The sequence below is a fragment of the Malaclemys terrapin genome, chromosome 7 (assembly GCF_027887155.1).
Source record: "Malaclemys terrapin pileata isolate rMalTer1 chromosome 7, rMalTer1.hap1, whole genome shotgun sequence".
In the NCBI taxonomy this organism is placed as follows: Eukaryota; Metazoa; Chordata; order Testudines; family Emydidae; genus Malaclemys; species Malaclemys terrapin.
In genome coordinates, this window is record NC_071511.1 from 109,267,772 (window position 1) to 109,285,239 (window position 17,468).

The following is a 17,468-nucleotide window of genomic DNA, read 5'->3' on the forward strand; positions in this document are numbered from 1 at the left end:
GTTATCACCAACTGGCATGGGAAAGTGTCCTACCACAGAGAAGGAAACAGCTCCCATCCCTAGAAACCTTTGAGAGGGGACTTCAGAGTACCTCCATGGAAGTTTGCTTGAGATCTCGCAGGAGGAAAAGACATACCTGTGTACATAAAATGCTCCACATGGCCCCCTTGCCCAAATCTACAGCGGAATAAAAAGCCAATAACACTGCCTCTTTGCTGTACTGCTACCTCTTCTAATAAGAGTAAATTAATGAAAAAAGTCAATGGCTATGTCCTGCTAAGTTGGAGGCATCATTACTGTAATGGGAAATAAATATACACACTTACCCAAAGATCCTTCCCCTGCATCGGGCTTGCCCATGCGCGATGGCTGGGACTGACTAGACTGCAGTGGAGTTTCAAACAGTCCTGGGTCATGCCATTGCTAAACCCCCTGGTCACATATCCCCACATCCTCCTCGCTATTGAAGCTAGGGGCCTGTGACCCAGACTCCTTGATGTATCCACAGTGGTCTGCGGGGTGGTGGTGGGATCCCCGACAAGTACAACATGCAGCTCTTTGTAAAAGTGGCTGGTCTGCGGCTCAGCACAGGATTGACTATTGGTCTCCCTAGTCTGATACGCCTGATACAGTTCCTTTGCTTTCACATGGCACTGTTGCTGGTCCTTGTCCTGCCCCTTCTCCTGCATTCCCGGTGCAATCTGCTCATATATGTCCACATTTCTACAGCTGGTCTGTAGCTGTGCTTGCACAACCTCTTCTTCCCACAGGCCCAGGAGATTCAATATTCTGTCTGCTACAAACTAGAGCACGTCTCGAGTGTGCAGTTGCACACAATGGAGAGCTGCTAGTTGTGCTCACCAAGCTGAGCAATCAGGAAAAGTCGTTTAAAAAAATGTCTGGGGCTTTAAAGGGGTGTGCGGCCTTCCAGTCTCTGTGACCCCTGGGCAGCGGAGTTCACAGTTGCGACCAGAGCAGTGTTGGTCATTGTGGGACAGCTGCTGGAGGACTGTTCGAGTTGACCTAAGTAACAGTGTTTACCCATGCGCTGTATCAAACTGAATACACTGACCGTGGCTCAACACTGCTCAGGGAGGTGGTGTTACTGCACTGCAGTAACAGAGCATTTACATCAGTAGGAAACAAATTTAAGCATAGAAACATGCACAACTAGGTCAACACAAGGCAGCTTATGTCGACCTAACTTTATAGTGTAGACCGGGCCTCAGTCTACCAGCTACAAACTGATGGGTTGATAGAGTGATTTAACTGTACCTTGAAGTCAGTGCTCCAGCAATTCGTTAAGACAGATGCTAAAGATTTGGGGCCTGTATACCCTACTACTTGAAGCCATTAGAGTGCTCAATCAATCAAACATGGAAGAATGAAACAGAAGTTGCAATGTATCAAAGGAGAAGAAATAATTTTACTCTTATGTTAAGATGTATCCTTTTCTGGTAAATGGTACAATAAAAAAATGTCAACGGTTCTTTTAAGTTATCAAACTGATTTATTGACAATTTAAATGTGACATATTTACAGGAAATAGCACTGGTTCTAAAATAATTTAACAATTTTTATAGATTATAAAAGTACTGATAAATAGGAGACCTTGACAATTACCAACCACAAATATATTTTCCTATGCTACTGAACTACAACAGTAGTTCTAATTTTAACAAGTCCCATAATGGAGCTGCTTTACCTCCACCTCATACATAAAATTGCCAATACCAAAATATAGTAAAATGAACATGCAGTGCCAAAACTGTACCAGAGCAAGTGATTTTAAATGTGAGAACTATTTGAATTGAAATATTTTTACTAGTGTCTCCCACATTGTGTACTTGTGAAAAATAAGCTTTCAAAGAACCGTTGTCTTATTTTGATACAAGTTAAAAACTACACTACTTGTTTAGACTGCCACAATAATTTCCAACCCTGGACTAGCTTTCATGTGATGTTGAAGAGTAGAATGAAAGTGTAATTTACAAATACTATTGCCTAAAAACAGTGGTTAGCTTATGGATTAAAAAATTAAAGATGGTGATGTAATGGTTTTGAAACTAGTTAATATTTAATTCTCGCATTACACCAATTACTCTATCCTTGGATCAACAAGTTACTGTGGAAAAACCCCCCCTCTCTCAGGTCAGAAGTCAGTTTGGAAACTGGAGAGAAGATGGACTTTTCTGATATGTAATTGTTAAGTTCCAGACGACGAACAGTATTGCAACACTGGGAAATGTGAATCACAATAAGCAGCAGCATATGAAATTTGTGGGGTTGGTGGTGGTTTTTTTTTTTTGGTTACAGCAAACATTTTTAAAACCTAACTATGAAACCAGTACATGCTCAAGCTAATCAAATATTTGAAATGTAAAAGTTCTTAGATCTTTTGTTTGCATCACTGAAGCCCATAACAATGCACACATGTAACAAATATTCAGTTTTATAAAAATCACATATTGCACAGCTAGTAGATGCAATACCAGCATGCTGGTATCCCTAGCATAAGATTTTTTATTTTAAATAATTGTTTTGAACTATGTTACTCAAAATAATTTCACCCCAAGGTTCAAAACCATGTAAATAAGGTCCGTGTACACATCGAATCTCAAAATGTTTAACAAGATGAGAAAAAACACAGGCACTTTAATAGATTATTAGTGCACCAAAATTACAGGCCACAATTGCATGACTATAAACAGTTCAGTACCAGTTTTGACATCAAACTAAATAAATGAGGTCTTTCACTGATCCAAATATAGAAACAAGAACTGTTCACAAAGCACCGATAGGAAAAAATCTCTCAAAAAAGTAACCCTAAACAATATGTTTAGACATTTAATACAAAGTAATTGCAGCAAAGCTCAATGTAATGCAATATAAAACTGGTTTACTTCAAAGGTGTAAGATGTAGTAGTCTGATTTCCCTCCCCCATCCAAAACACCATTGTAGGTGGTCCATTAAAATCAAATGTGCAAAAAAATTACAATTCACCTTTAGGAGAGCATCAAAAATAGGTTTAATGTTCAAAATAGCATCATTATTCTAATGTGAAATTTACAGCACCATATACTTAGAATTCTAAGGGAGCTTAGAATTCTTAGTCTGGTAATATTTCAGCTGACAATGTTGATCTGATAGGAACGAAAGACTTTTTGTGCATAGCCCAGTATCTGAAAAAGTCATAAAATTTTCAAAAGAGGAGAGAAATAATTCTCACATATGCATAAAGTCTTAATCGGGTTTATAATGAAATTAAATGATCACATTTGTAGGCATTACATTTTCTATAGTATAGCATTAAAATATTGAATGTAATTTTAGGTTTGCCAAATTGAGGGTAAAGAGTTGCTGGTACCTTATTTACTGGCAGCAGTACATATCTGAATCATGTAGTTTGGCCCCTTCCTATTATAAAAGTGATTTATTATCAGGCTGTGAGAAAAAGCAGGTCTATTTCTGACCCTAATTTGAAGGCAGTATATAATTATTTAAATATATATAATTATATATGCATGTACTGTGTATGCACATACTTATGTATATACACACATACATAAAATCAGTGTTCCATTCTCTTTCTTCTTTCTTCCTAAAATCTTCTTTGGCTACAAGTCTGACCAAGGAAATTAGAGGACCAAACAGATGGATCATTCTCCAAACACTTCCATTATTACACGTCACTGACTGGAAGGCTTGCATCATCCAGATCCACTGCGCCAGGATCCTGTTCCTGAGTGCCATTTTTACTTTGAGGTTCCAATAGGCCCTCTACAGTCACTTTGGAAGCTGGTTCTCTTGGAGGGACAGCCTGGACCTTGAAGTTCCCTGGCTTGGCCTTGGTAAAAGATTCGTGAAATCCTCGCTTCTCCAAGGCAAGGCGTTTGGCGTTAAGGTTTGAGACCAGAGCGTTGCTGTGAGAGGCTGTGGAATGTGAGGTGGCTGCGGTGTTGGCAAAATAGAAAGCATAGCTGGATTCTGAAGAAGAGCTGGAATGCTCCTGTAAAAGGATAAGTGTTTGTCAGATAGAGTCAGTCATTAATGGCACATTAGTAACTCAGTTCCAGACTTTACTCCGTAAACCAAGAAAACAGAAAAAACAAAGCAAAGCATGAGCTGTGGCAGCAGGAAGTGGGTGCTTTCCCAAGGCAGTGCATTTTTAAATGTGAGCTTACAGCTGTATGTGACAGCAAACATCCATTTCAGCTGAAGAAACTAAGTTATGTTCCTGAAGTCAAGCTTGGCAGCTCTTTACATTTTGATACAAGAGTCTAGCAAGCCCAAACTGATTTTTTTACTAATATGTTTAATGGCAATTAAATTGTGTTTGTTTTCAATACATGTTAAAGCTCACATCTTCAAGGTCATAGATGGAAAAACTAATTGCAAGAGAAAAGTGTATTCAAATGATATTTGGTATACAAATATATATATATTATATATATTCACATCCCAAAATCTGAAGCACTGTGGAACTCTCACTGCTCCCTCCCCTTAGGACATTCTGCTGAATCAAGTTAAAGCAGGTTACACTTCTGTTCACTAACAACTGTTAATCTACTTCCTAAGTTTGTTCCATTTTATTCTACTGAGCCACAGAGCAAAGTATGATGAATCAACTACTGTAAGAAGTTAAAGAATCCTTTTCTGGAATCTTAATTGTTGAAATCTTTTTTTTAAACTGCAAGAGCAATGTTGAAATAATTTATTTCTCAAAACAACTCAAGCTACTAATTGTACAGAAGTCATTTTCAAGTAAGTGTTTATTACGGATTCCTGCCATTCCATTGAATGACAATTTTAGATGAGTCAAATTCAAGAAATAAATCTACCACTATTTAAATACCTTCTTGCCAGAAAGGGGGCAAATGATCCTTATCTATTACATCATGATTCAGATAGGCTAGCACATACTTATGCCTCTTTTGACTAACATATTTACTTTGATATATCACCATAAGAGGTCTGTCAAAGAAAGAGAGAGAGATGCTCTGCATGAAGAATCTGAAAACATTTTCATATTAATTGTCAGTTTAATTTAGCATGGTATTGGATAGATTTAGAGACATAATTAAATTTGTAGTGTTGGTTTGGCCAAATCAACAATATCACCAATATATTAAATAGGTAATATTTATATTTTCAGAGCTATTATGCATTTGTAGATACAATCCTAATAGGATGTGTGTTAAGAACTTAATTTGTTGGCCTTTCACATTGTTTTTAGGAGCAATTCCAGGAAAAGTATTTTACGTTATTTTGTCATGTTTTTATGGTCAATAGCCTATTTGCCATACCACTTATTTCTAATAGCAAAAAATGTTTATAAAAACAGCAGTTGTGCTATATGGGGTTCAGTGATTTATCTGGCACTTCTGTCTATTTTCATCATTAACTTTAGTTACACAAATGGGAAAACTGAATCATTACGCCAAGTTTTCTAATAAACTGTTTTTGTTCGGATTTTGCTACTCCCTCGTACCCTCCCCCCATTATAAATTCCTAGTTTAAGACATTATGCTGCTTTACCTTTTAAAGCATTTTTTAACATAACGTACAAGTTACAAGTTACAACCCCTTCAATATTCTGGCTAATAATTTCATGCATACGAGTTTTAAAAGCCATGCAAATCAAGCTGCAATATTATCCTTCCAATTACTGCAGTTATAAGAGGCTTGTGTATGTGCACGCATCTGTATTAGTTGGGGATAGCTTTTAATTTGTATTTTTGCTGTTACAAGGTGTCAAAGTTGTAAGGTAAAAAACGGAAATATGAACTCTCATGCAAATGAATGAAAGTTTTAATACTTTTCTCTTTAAACTGCATTTTATGTATTTTAGGGTAGTACGATTTGTACTTTGAATGTGAGAAATGACTTATCATTTTTGCCATTACTAATTTAAAAAATCAAATTTATTTTAGAAATCAATAGGTAATACTTAACTGCAAACCTAATGAGTGGTGTGAAGTAGTTTATGAGTTAGTTTTCAATAATGGTAACTGAAAAAAGCAGTGGGATTAAGAGTTAATTTTACATAGTGTATATTAGCATTTTAAATCCTAGCCCTCTGTTAAGAAGGCAAGTTTACATGAGAGCCCACATACGTGCTGCATTCACCAGTTCTTGATGTATACCTCTGTATACAAGGATTCGACAGCCTTCTGGCCTGCCGCATCTGGAACACAGTGCAAAGCTAAGATTAGAGTAACCTATACTTCAGGAACGGAATAGAGGGAGGAAAAAGAGAAAGTGTTGCCAATAGTTATAGCTAGGTTGCTTAGTCAGCCCCACCACAAAGCATACACACACTAACAAAATACCCATCTCCCTCTTTTCCTCTCCCCCAGAAAACATTTTTTAAACCGAGTCTATTTTGTGATAGCAATTTTTACTTGAAACATGAAGCAGCTATAAAATTACTAGCTGCAAATACTAATGTTTAGATCAATTGATAGCAATCACACTAGCACACCATCAACATGATTGTGCATTTAACAGCCAGATTTCAAAACTTAGATTTCCAATGTATTATGGGGGGTAGATATACTCAGTTTATTACAAAATATCACATAGAAAAAAAGTGAAAACCATACTTGCAACATCTGAACTGTGAAGTATTCCATGACAAATTTGGACATACTTGATGACACTGTGACACTATTACAATCTTTAGCATGAAATACAATAATTTGTAAAAAAAAAAAAAAAAAAAAAAAAAAAATCTGAGCATTTCTAATGTAGGTCCTAATGAAAAGATATATACAGTATGAATGCTGCTATCCACATGCTTAACAACTGTTATGATTTAGGTCACAGTTGTACACACAGTTCAGTAATGCTAGATGGTGTTCACACAGGGTCTCCAACAGTAAAACTTCTAATTCACACAAGTTATTTGCAATCCCCCTCCGGCCCAAAACGCATTAAATTTGGAACCATAGCTGCTAACGTGACATATGGCCAATAGTCAATCCCGAGGATGTGCAAATTGAATACTCAAGATTTTTAATCAATCTTTTATATAATTTAACTGCAAAATTTAGTAATTAGCAAAAAATCTCGCAAGAATTAGCAGAGTTTCACTGTAGTTCTTCAGCTAGTAAAAGCTTAGCGATAAGAGCTCATACTGAACTCAGAAAAGTCTTCATACTCAGCACTTGCATTGTCTTTACATTTAAGACAATGCAATGCATACAAAGCTACATACAGATAACACTAAATGAGCACTCAATTAAAAATGCAAAATGTTTTATGCAAATTTAATATGCATGAAAGTTCATGCAAAGGAGATATGTTACTACTGGACTGGGGGAAAGGGAGATGAAAGAGGAACAAAATAGAATTTCTTGTACTAGATTGACACCTCCTAGAGACAGTATATTATCCACATCTCAAACACATACAGAAGCTGCTGATCTTCCCGGTCCCCGTTGTGCCACTATGGCCCCAGATATTGCTTTTATCCAGCTGTGCATGTCCTCCGGGCTGTCTGCCTAAATCAAAAGAAAAATTTAAAACTAACATTAGATGGCTATTTAAGCTGGGTGAAGATGCTGTTTGTTTATATGGGTAGTCTGGGAATACTATGAGCAGCCTAGCTTTCTTTCCCATTGGTAAGCAGGGGTAGGATTTTTTCTAACTACCTATGACTTTTGACACAAGTGTGTGTGGTTTTCAGTGGGATTTATACTCCTAAATCACTCAGGCACTTGTAATAATCGTGGGTGGATTTCCACACCATATTTGTAATATTCCTCCAGGTTAATACTGTGACAACATTTCAATCAGAATTGGATTTACTTGTTGGTTTATTTTTTAAAGGTGACGATGGTAATTCTCTCAGGATTTTCAGTGATGTATATAAAGGGGACTTGTCCAGTGCCACACCCTCATATTTCTCCTTCGCTGTTGCTTCCTATGAAACAGTAACTAAAGTGGTCAGGTGAGGGATCTGGTGAAATACTGCACAAAGTAACCAATATGATTTATTGCTGGTCAAATGCCCCCCCCACACACACACACACAGTGTGAGTGAGTAGGTTTTTTTTTTTTTGTTTGGTTGTTTCTTTTAAGTTAGGGATCAGCCAAATTTACAGATAATGAAAATTGTTCATCTACCTTCTCAAAACACTTCACAGAACACATGCCAATACATGTGTATTACACACACTTCACATGATACATAAAATAACATGTGTTCTTACTTTGATTAAATTAACATAATATTTAGAAGAATCAATTTCCTTACAATCACCTTATTGGTGTGCACACATGCACTAATTGATTATCTCAATCCACACACTATATGAAAGGAAACAACTGGAATTGTTAAGAACAAGTACTATATTTTCCAGTTAAACACTGGGACAAATCATTGCTTCTCAAACTCCACTGTCTCTTCTTATTGGAAAGGTATATATACAGTATTTATAATTGTTTCTTTGCTTTTGTTTTCCGTCACTTGTTTTTAGTCACCGATGAACCAGTATGGATCGACAAAGTTGTCAATTTCTACTTTCGCTCAGGGCACATATGAATAGTTTAAAAATAAGGGTCTTTGGGAGGAGGGTAACTCAAACTGCCTATTTCCATACTTTCACATGTATGGGGATCTTTTACATATAGAGTAACCTTTAACTCTTAATTTCTTGGGTCTTAGCAGTTGAAATTTTTTTTAAAAAAAGTCTTGACAATATTTTAAATTCTCAACACTAACTATCTTAAAGCTGTGTGTTTGGGATATAAACACAAGATCCCCATTCATCAATATTTGCTTTCATGCAAACATTTCAAAATATATCTGAAGTAGCAGATTTTGGTACACTTTCTTTGCAAGTATGCTGATTACATTAGACTAAAATGCTATATAAATAGCTGCTGTAGTAATCTAAAATCAGTGCTCAATGATTCAACAAGGAGTCAAAATAGGGCAGCAGTAGTGACTGAAGTAATATTACTGAAACAAGCACTGTACTAATTGCATTTTTGAGGTAGCTGGTCTAGGACTTTCACTATTACCAGTAATGCAAAATATGTATTACAATTAAGATACTTAATTCATAGCAGCCCAATAATCACTGAATCATTTTAAAATGTGATGCCAGAATTAATATTCAGCAATAAACAAAAGCAAACCTTGCTAAAGCATGCAGTGGGCCGACAAGAACGTATTAAAACCTTCTAACTAAATCAGTCATAAAATAGTGTCTGGGAACTACAGCGAGACAAGATACCAAGTTAGGAGTTGTTCTTAGAGCTACACTAAATTAATTAAAAACAATGAGGAGTACTTGTGGCACCTTAGAGACTAACAAATTATTTGGGCATAAGCTTCTGTGGGCTAAAACCCACTTCATCAGATGCATGGAGTGGAAAATAGAATAGGCAGGTATATATACACAGTACATGAAAAGATGGGAGTTGCTTTCCAAGTGGGGGGTCAGTGCTAACGAGACAATTCAATTGAAGTGGAAGTGGCTATTCTAAACAGTAGAATACCTAGCGAGGAAAAGTCACTTTTGCAGTGGTAATGAGGCCAACGTAATCAGGGTGTCCCAAAAACTAATTTCCCCATACTCTTACTCACACCTTGTCAACTGCCTGAAATGGGCTACCCTGATACTGTAAATTTGGTGGGTTTTGTTTGATTTTTAAAACAAGTAAAACATGTATAGTTTTTTAAAAATCACCCTGGTAAGGATATGTGAGCAAATTGTTTTGTGCATGTACTGTTAAGTCTTCAGTAAGATATGGCAAGAATCATTGAAGTATTTTCTGGTTGTGAAAGCACCATATACAGCCAACAAGTCAAAGTATGGTACATTCAAAGTGACAGTTCATTTTTAGACAGATATTACAAACAAAGACTACTGGAGCTGCATGGTAGTAGTTCACATTTATCAGTTAAGGTTACTAGTTTGAATCTTTGACCATTCATCTCCTAGATCTCTGTAGTTTAAATCCACAGTGAATTGTAAAACTAATTTTCTATCAATAAAAATGTAATCATTTAATTAATAGTACAAATTTTGTAAGTGTATTGACCTGGCACTATAGAATTTAAATAACTTTATGCCAAGTGTCAACTCAAAAAGTATTTAAATTAATAAAGGAGAGGCTGTTTAGGACTTTCATAAACTTCAACAATCAATCATTCTTGCTTGCAAATCTGACATTTCCCATATGGATTTCAGAACAAAATTGCAAAGAAGAAAACCTACACTGACAAGACAGTTGGCATTATTGTAAGGTCTGAAATACTACAGTATTTTACAACGAATGTATGTGCAACTGAGAGGAAGACTGCAGACTTTACCTTCTCAAGAAAATCAAGTATTTAAACAGTTTTAACAGTATAGTATTCATGCTTAATTTTCTTGCAGAATGATCTGGTTTTACCCAGAGTGAAAGGTTACCTGTACATAAAAGGTTCGAGAAGTTGTTACAATTTCAAAGAGATTGTCTCTCATCATTATATCACTGGAAAGACAAAAAACAAATACTTAATAGCAATTTAGATTTTTAAACTGCTGTACTTAAAAACAATGTTATACCTAGAAAATCAGAGTATGCAGAACTCTATATCCGTCACCCTTCAAATTAAACTTATCTTTCCTGATGAGCTGATAGTCACTATCAATTATATGACTGATTGTGATGGGATGTATCAACCTTGCATTAGCCCAGCAAGGGTTAATCACTCACTATGGGTTCAGGAGGCTATGCCATCTGCTCCACTCTAGGTACCTTTTCCAGCTTCTAGGCAGCCAGGCCCTTCTCCTTCAACAAGCAGAGGGAGACTGTTCCTCTGCCCCTGGCTTCCCTGCCTTTATAGGGCCAGCTGAGTGTTTGGGGCATGGCCCCAGCTGCAGCCACTTCCCACAATCAGCTCAGCCTAAAAGCTGCTTTCTCCAGCCAAAGCCCCCTCCCAGGGCTATTTTTAACCCCTCTGGACTGGAGCGGGGTGATCAATACAAGCTACAAATAACCAGAGACAGTCTGAATAGTTTGGTTCTGTCAATGTAATAAAATAAGGATCCAAAGTCTGAAACTTCTTCTATTCTCAGCACTACCTGTTCCTTGTGAAACAATGTAGGGTGGCTCAGCCATGAGTGCTTGAAGCTCTCTAATCCTTCTAGTTGAGGTGACAGCAACCAGAAAGGGTGAGGGTGATCTGGTGTAAAGAGCATACTGAAAGAGGTTCAAAGACGGGCTCCCTAAGATTCAGGATGACAATATCGAGATCCTATGCCAGAACAGGGTCCCTAATGGAGCTAAGGCCCAGTTTGACATGAGCAATTAACTTCTGGAGTGAGGCCTCATTTCTTGTAGGACAGAATTAGGGAGGTAAACATACCATGAGGCTGAAAACCAGAACATTTGTGCTAAATAAGTGAACAGGTCAGTAAGCTAGAAAGACAGAATGTCTGAGCCCGCTAAGATAAGAGGGAGAACGCCCAGGGAACCATTTACTAACAACTGGTAAGAGAAGTTCAGAATGTAGAAATGACGTAAAGATCAGCTTGAGCATGATGTACATGGATTGGTTTCTGAAAAGTAACCAAGCCAATCATGAAGCATATGATGCAATAATGTGTAAATGTATATAAAGGAAGAGGTTTTCTGTGCAACTTTGGATGTATAGTGTGACCTATACCCATGAGCTATGTTTGAGTCTGATCAGCTCAAGTGTAGCTTTGCTGTATGCCAAATAAAATCACCCGAGTGACAAAATGTGGAGTCAAACTGAGCGTTTTGGATTCCAGAGAACTGGATAAAGTCTTCTCCCACAACTGGACACAGTGTTCTGGTTAAGCAGAGTTGAAAAAAAGTCTTGCAGGGAATCCCAATATGCCTTACTGGCAGGTAAGCATGTAACAGGCTCTTGAGGAACCTGGATATAGTTGAGTCAGAGAAGATAAAGCATGACTATACTGGAGGATAACAAGTCAAGACTGTTGTAAGGTGGACATTGATGGAGCTGAACAATAGGCTACTTTTAAATGAGGCAAGTAGTAAAGGATCTTTGGTAACAGAAACTGCAATGGGTCTAGACTGTGTTGGGAATCTCCTCCATTTTGAGGCATAAATCTTTCATAGATGTCTTCCATTCTGTAGAAGAAAATCTCCTGAATCTGCAAGGAGCAGTCTCTTTCAGTGGTACTCCACCTGCCAACATCCATGCAGTCAGGAACAAAGACTCTGCTGTCTGCCACGAGTGGTAAAAAGGAACTGAGGCAGGGTCGCATTTATGCCATCACAAGGGAGCACAAGGAGGCACAGAGCACACGCATGACCCTGACACACACTGCTATTCAAAAAGACTCCAATCTCATGTGCATGAGGTGCAAGCACATCTACAGCAGAATCTTCACCAACACATACCCGAAGTAGAAATTTCAGTTTCATCCTCACTTCAAAATATACTGGATGTTAGTGGTTTAATTGTTCCCTTGATTTTTTCATTTATGGTTCATTCTGACCTTAACTCACTGCTGGGGATCATGCAGTGCAAGCCTTAGTATCAAGATCTCATGCTATACATCATAAATTGCACCATTTAGATACAACAGGGTACTTAACCACAAAGCTATCTGTTGTCCCTAAATACACCAACTATCACACATGTATGTAAATTAACTAATTGGAATTAAGCAACAAGTCTTTTGGCTGATCCTACATTCTAGCCCGGGGTCCTCAAACTGGGGGTCGGGACCCCTCAGGGGATTGCGAGCTGTCAAGCTCCACCCCAAATCCTGCTTTGCCTCCAGCATTTATAATGGTGTTAAATATATTAAAAAGTGTTTTTAATTTATAAGGGGGGGGGTCACACTCAGAGTCTTGCTATGTGAAAGGGGTCACCAGTAAAAAAGTTTGAGCGCTCCTGTTCTAGCCCAACAAAACTGTTTACTGTGATAATTCAGATATTTTGCATCAATGGTTAATTTTTCTCACCTTTGTTTACATTCCTGAACTTTATGGACCTCTTTAAGAGGTATGATCCGGAGAGGTTCCTTTTCCTGCAAAAAAGGAAAAAGGTTTCAGTGGATTAATTTCTTTCAAGATTCAAATAATTAGGATTTTGTTACTCAGGACTGATTAGCAATAACAGAGCGATACAGGGAGACTTCCAAGGCAGCGGTTCATTATTGCTTGCTCCAGCTAAGACTCTGTTCGCTCTCATAAGCATTGAGCTCCTTCGCAAATTCTAGGGCATGAAAGCATTATGAATCTTTTTTTTTTATTATTATTTGGAACTTTGTGTAGCTACCCATTATACTCAACTGGATAAGGTCCAAGAGGATCTCCATGATTTAAGCCACCTCTTTCTTTCCAAAGCATGGCACAGTAATCATAGAATCAGAATCATAGGACCGGAAGGGACCTCTAGAGGTCATCCAGTCCCCTGCACTCATGGTAGGACTAAATACAATCTAGACTATCCCTGAAAGGTGTTTGTTTAGCATGCTATTAAAAATCTCCAATGATGGAGATTCTATAACCTCCCCAAGCAATTTATTCCAGTGCTTAACTACCCGGACAGTTAGGAAGTTTCTTCTAATGTACACTAATCCGCCCTTGCTGCAATTTAAGCCCATTGCTTCTTGTCCTACCCTCATAGGTTAAGGAGAACAATTTTTCTCTCCTTATTATAACAACATTTTATGTACCTGAAAACTGTTATGTCCCCCCTCAGTCTTCTCTTCTCCAGACTAAACAAACCCAATCTTCCCTCAGAGGTCATGTTTTCTAGACCTCTTTCCTAGACTTTTTTTGTCTCTGTTCTCTGGACTCTCTCCAATTTGACATCATCTTTCTGGAAATGTGGCAGCCAGAACTGGACAAGATACTCCAGTTTAGGCCTAATCAACGTGGAGTAGAACGGAAAAGAATTGCTTCTCATGTCTTGCTTACAACACTCCTGCAAATACATCCCAGAATGATGTTCGTGTTTTTTGCAACAGTGTTACACTGTTGACTCATACTTAGGTTGTGATCCACTATGAACCCCACATCCTTTTCTGCAGTACTCCTTCCTAGCTGCCATTTCTCATTTTGTATGTGTGCAACAGATTGTTGCTTCCTAAGTGGAGTACTTTGCATTTGTCCTTATTGAATTTCGTCCTATTTACTTCAGTCCATTTCTCCAGGTCTGTTTCCTGAACATTTAAATAAACCTCAGCACTGGCCTTTCAACTTCCAGTTTCATGTGCCACCATGTGGCTGTTGGAGGGAATAGGAAAGTTTCTCTCTGCTTACCTGAAATTTTATTTTTAAATACTAAGGTTACTTATAGGTATTTCTGACAACTTGCAGCTTCAAGGAAGAACAAGACCTGTCTCTTGGCAGCAGGGGAATGCCTTACCTCCTGAAGTTACCTTCAGTGAAAAATTGCACAGCCAGGATGATTCAAATCTACTTTCCCTAAATTATAGATTGTTAACTATACTTTGAGGAAAAGCACAATGATTTCTCCTACAGAGAATAGTAAATTCCATTTAATAACAAAACACCCAAATCCTGGGATGCTAATTTCCATTCCTTCTCTGTTCAGGATGATCCATTTGTCTACAGAGAGGGCCGGATCTGTTAACCTCAAAGAAAGGAAATTTTCAAGTAGCACAGACAAGTTCTCTTATTCTTTGTGCTAAGGCCCACGGATCCATTACAATGGAAATTTCATAGAAATGTGCCTCCACAGTGGGTGGGAAGCAGGATCTTCCGTTAAATATTGGCATCTGAAACAAATAAAATATCTCCTCCATCTTCCCCTGGGCACTAAGGCACGGAGAAGATTTCTGCTTTTTCACAATCAACCTGTGGAACTCGTTGCCAGAGGCTGTTAAGGCCAAGACTATAACAGGCTTCAAAAAAGAACTAGATAAGTTCACAGAGAATAGGTCCATCAATTGCTATTGGTCAGGATGGGCAGGAATGGTGTCCCTAGCCTCTCTTTGCCAGAAACTGGGAATGAGCGACAGGGAATGGATCACTTGTTGATTCCCTCTGGGGAACCTGGCACTGGGCACTATCGGAAGACAAGATACGAGGCTAAATGGATCTTTGGTCTGACCCAGTATGGCTGTTCTTATGTTCTTACCAAAATAAAGAAAATGGCGTTGGCTATGACTGGATGACCAATATGTGCAAAATGTGGTGGACTTGCATATTAATGGCTGTGTGGCAGTCTAGTTGACTGCAGTACAGTACTACTCTACCCTAAGAAAGTCCGTGCTCGTAAACACTGGACTTTGATGCTTAATCAAAAGAGGAATATTTCTTGAATTTACTAAGTGAATGAAAGCTATGAGAGTTGTGAGGAATCACGTACCTGAATTAAAAATATAATACTGGTCTATTAGAGAAAGCTCCCAACTTCAAAGCTCATCTGAATGTAGATAGTGGCCATTGGAAGCCCTACTCTAATGGATATGAAGTCTGGCACCTGCCTTCAAGGGGTCAATCAGGGTAGTGTTGTAAGGAGCAGAGTGAGATTCAAAGGTCATGCTTAATGATCGTCCCGGCTGGAATAAGGTTGATGTCCCCTAATGAAGCATTTAATGTTGGGCCTTGTACAAAACTTCCTTTTCATGAACATGCTGAGAATATTATACTACAGTGCCTTGACATTTTGCTTGGACACATACTTACAAATTCATAATAAAGCCCTCCAAGAAGAACTCATGGCTATGCTTCACTGTTTTAAAATGGTAGTTAAACTGTGGACTTTGCCCCAGACAGTAGAATATATTGTATTTGTTTACTTTTGTTTTGGGATCCGTGAGATCAATAATCACTTATTTACTGTTTGTATTAATCACAATGCCTACGAGCCCTCATCATGGACCAGAAGCCCCTTGAGCGAGGCATGATACATACAGAAGAAAAAGACAGTCCCTGCCCCAACGAGCTTACGCTTCTTCCAAGGGTTTATTTTAAACATCTTTGCTCCTGGATGGAGGACTGATTTTGCAATAGCAGATCTTTATGAGAGCTGAAGATGCCACTTGTTTTCCTTTATGGACATCATCATGTTAATCTTCTTCTGAGATGAAACCTAGCACTTGATTGTATTCAATGTCAGCCCAGGCCTATGATTGACTTTTCTGGCACCATGCATCTGTCCTGAATCCAAGGTACTTCAGGAACCATTTCAATGTGTTTACTTCAGCTTTCTCTGTGTACATAATCCTTATCTCTTCCCAGATAATTTTTCTGATAAGTGAAGTTCCTTCTTCCATAATGCCAATATTATTGCTGCCATGATCCTGGAGAGACACCCTGGCAGCACATGTAATTTCAAAAGGTAATGACTGACTATGGGAAGAGAAAAAGGCTACCAAACAGCTGCAAAACATAAAAGAGTTGTCTGAAGATGGTAAAATGAAAATTCTTTGAAGACAAGCCTCCTATAGAAACTTACTTAGGCATTTCATGCAGGGCCCTGCTCTGTTTGTCCCCAATCCTCTGAGGCTAGAAATAGAAATGAGGAGCAGGTTGTAATGTGCCGATCTGAAGTAGATGGATGATTTAATTCATGTCATGGTTTTTCCATGAGTTATTCAGACTGAGAATAGGACAAAGATATTCATGCAATTCTTGTACAACTCCATGAGTACCTCCTTTGGGTATAGTGAAGTTACTTACCTTATTGTGGAGTTCTTTGAGATGCATGGTCCACATCTGTATTCCACTGTGAAGTATAAGAGTATGCCATGCACCTGAGACTGGAGAAATCTTGCAAGCAGTCTCCAGTGTTCCACCCGTGCCCCTGCACCAAAGATATAAGGGGTCGGGCAGATCGACTATCTCTCCAGTTCCATCTCTACCATGAATCTTGTCATATTCCAAAGCAGAGGGAAATACAGATAGGGACCACACATCTCAAAGAACTCCAGTTAAAACAAGAGAAGTAACACTTCCCTTTCTTCTTCCAGTGCTGGTCCCTCTGTTTTATTTCACCACGGGTGACTGACAAGCAATACTACGAGGAGGAGGAGGATGCAAAGCTCCATGTAGTATAGCTGCTTGTAGAACCACAGTCCCGAAGGATGAGTCAGCAGGGGAGCCTTGAACCAAGGCGTAATCTCATGAATGTACAGATGGAACTTCATGTGGCTGCCCTGCAAATATCAAGCAGAGGCACCTCTTGAAGTGATGCTATTGAGGCTCCCGGTGTACAGTGAGCCCTTATCCCGTGTGGAGGAAGAAGTTGTGCCAACTGACAGTAGATCCACTTAGACTTTCTGAGAGAATATAGTTTGTACTTATACTTGTTTTATGGCAATAATGATGAACAATCTGGGTGAGTTTCTGATCTGTTTCATTCTCTGCAGGTAAAATGCCAATGCTCATCTCATGCAGAGGGAATGAAGTCGCCTCTCCTCAGAGACATTAGGCCATACACAGTAGCATTGTTTATGAAAGCATGTGGGGGCCCTTAGGGTGTCATAAC

General features: G+C 38.4%; 1 protein-coding gene across 3 annotated transcripts in view; it reads right to left on the bottom strand.

The window, feature by feature from the left end:
- Window positions 1-1,487: 1,487 nt before the first annotated feature.
- The window catches only part of PLEKHA1 (pleckstrin homology domain containing A1), an 83,052-nt gene continuing 67,071 nt past the window's right edge, over window positions 1,488-17,468 (bottom strand). Inside the window, exons 9-13 of one of the 3 annotated variants that reach the window (XM_054034527.1) lie at window positions 12,968-13,032; window positions 10,429-10,492; window positions 7,417-7,506; window positions 6,148-6,188; window positions 3,690-4,010 (exon numbers count right to left, since the gene is read on the bottom strand). In XM_054034527.1, coding sequence (XP_053890502.1) covers window positions 3,788-4,010; window positions 6,148-6,188; window positions 7,417-7,506; window positions 10,429-10,492; window positions 12,968-13,032 — 483 coding nt within the window. In that variant the 3' untranslated portion in view covers window positions 3,690-3,787. Of the gene's footprint in view, window positions 4,011-6,117; window positions 6,189-7,416; window positions 7,507-10,428; window positions 10,493-12,967; window positions 13,033-17,468 lie in introns of all 3 variants that reach the window. The other 2 variants (XM_054034526.1, XM_054034525.1) reach the window with 2 other exon arrangements.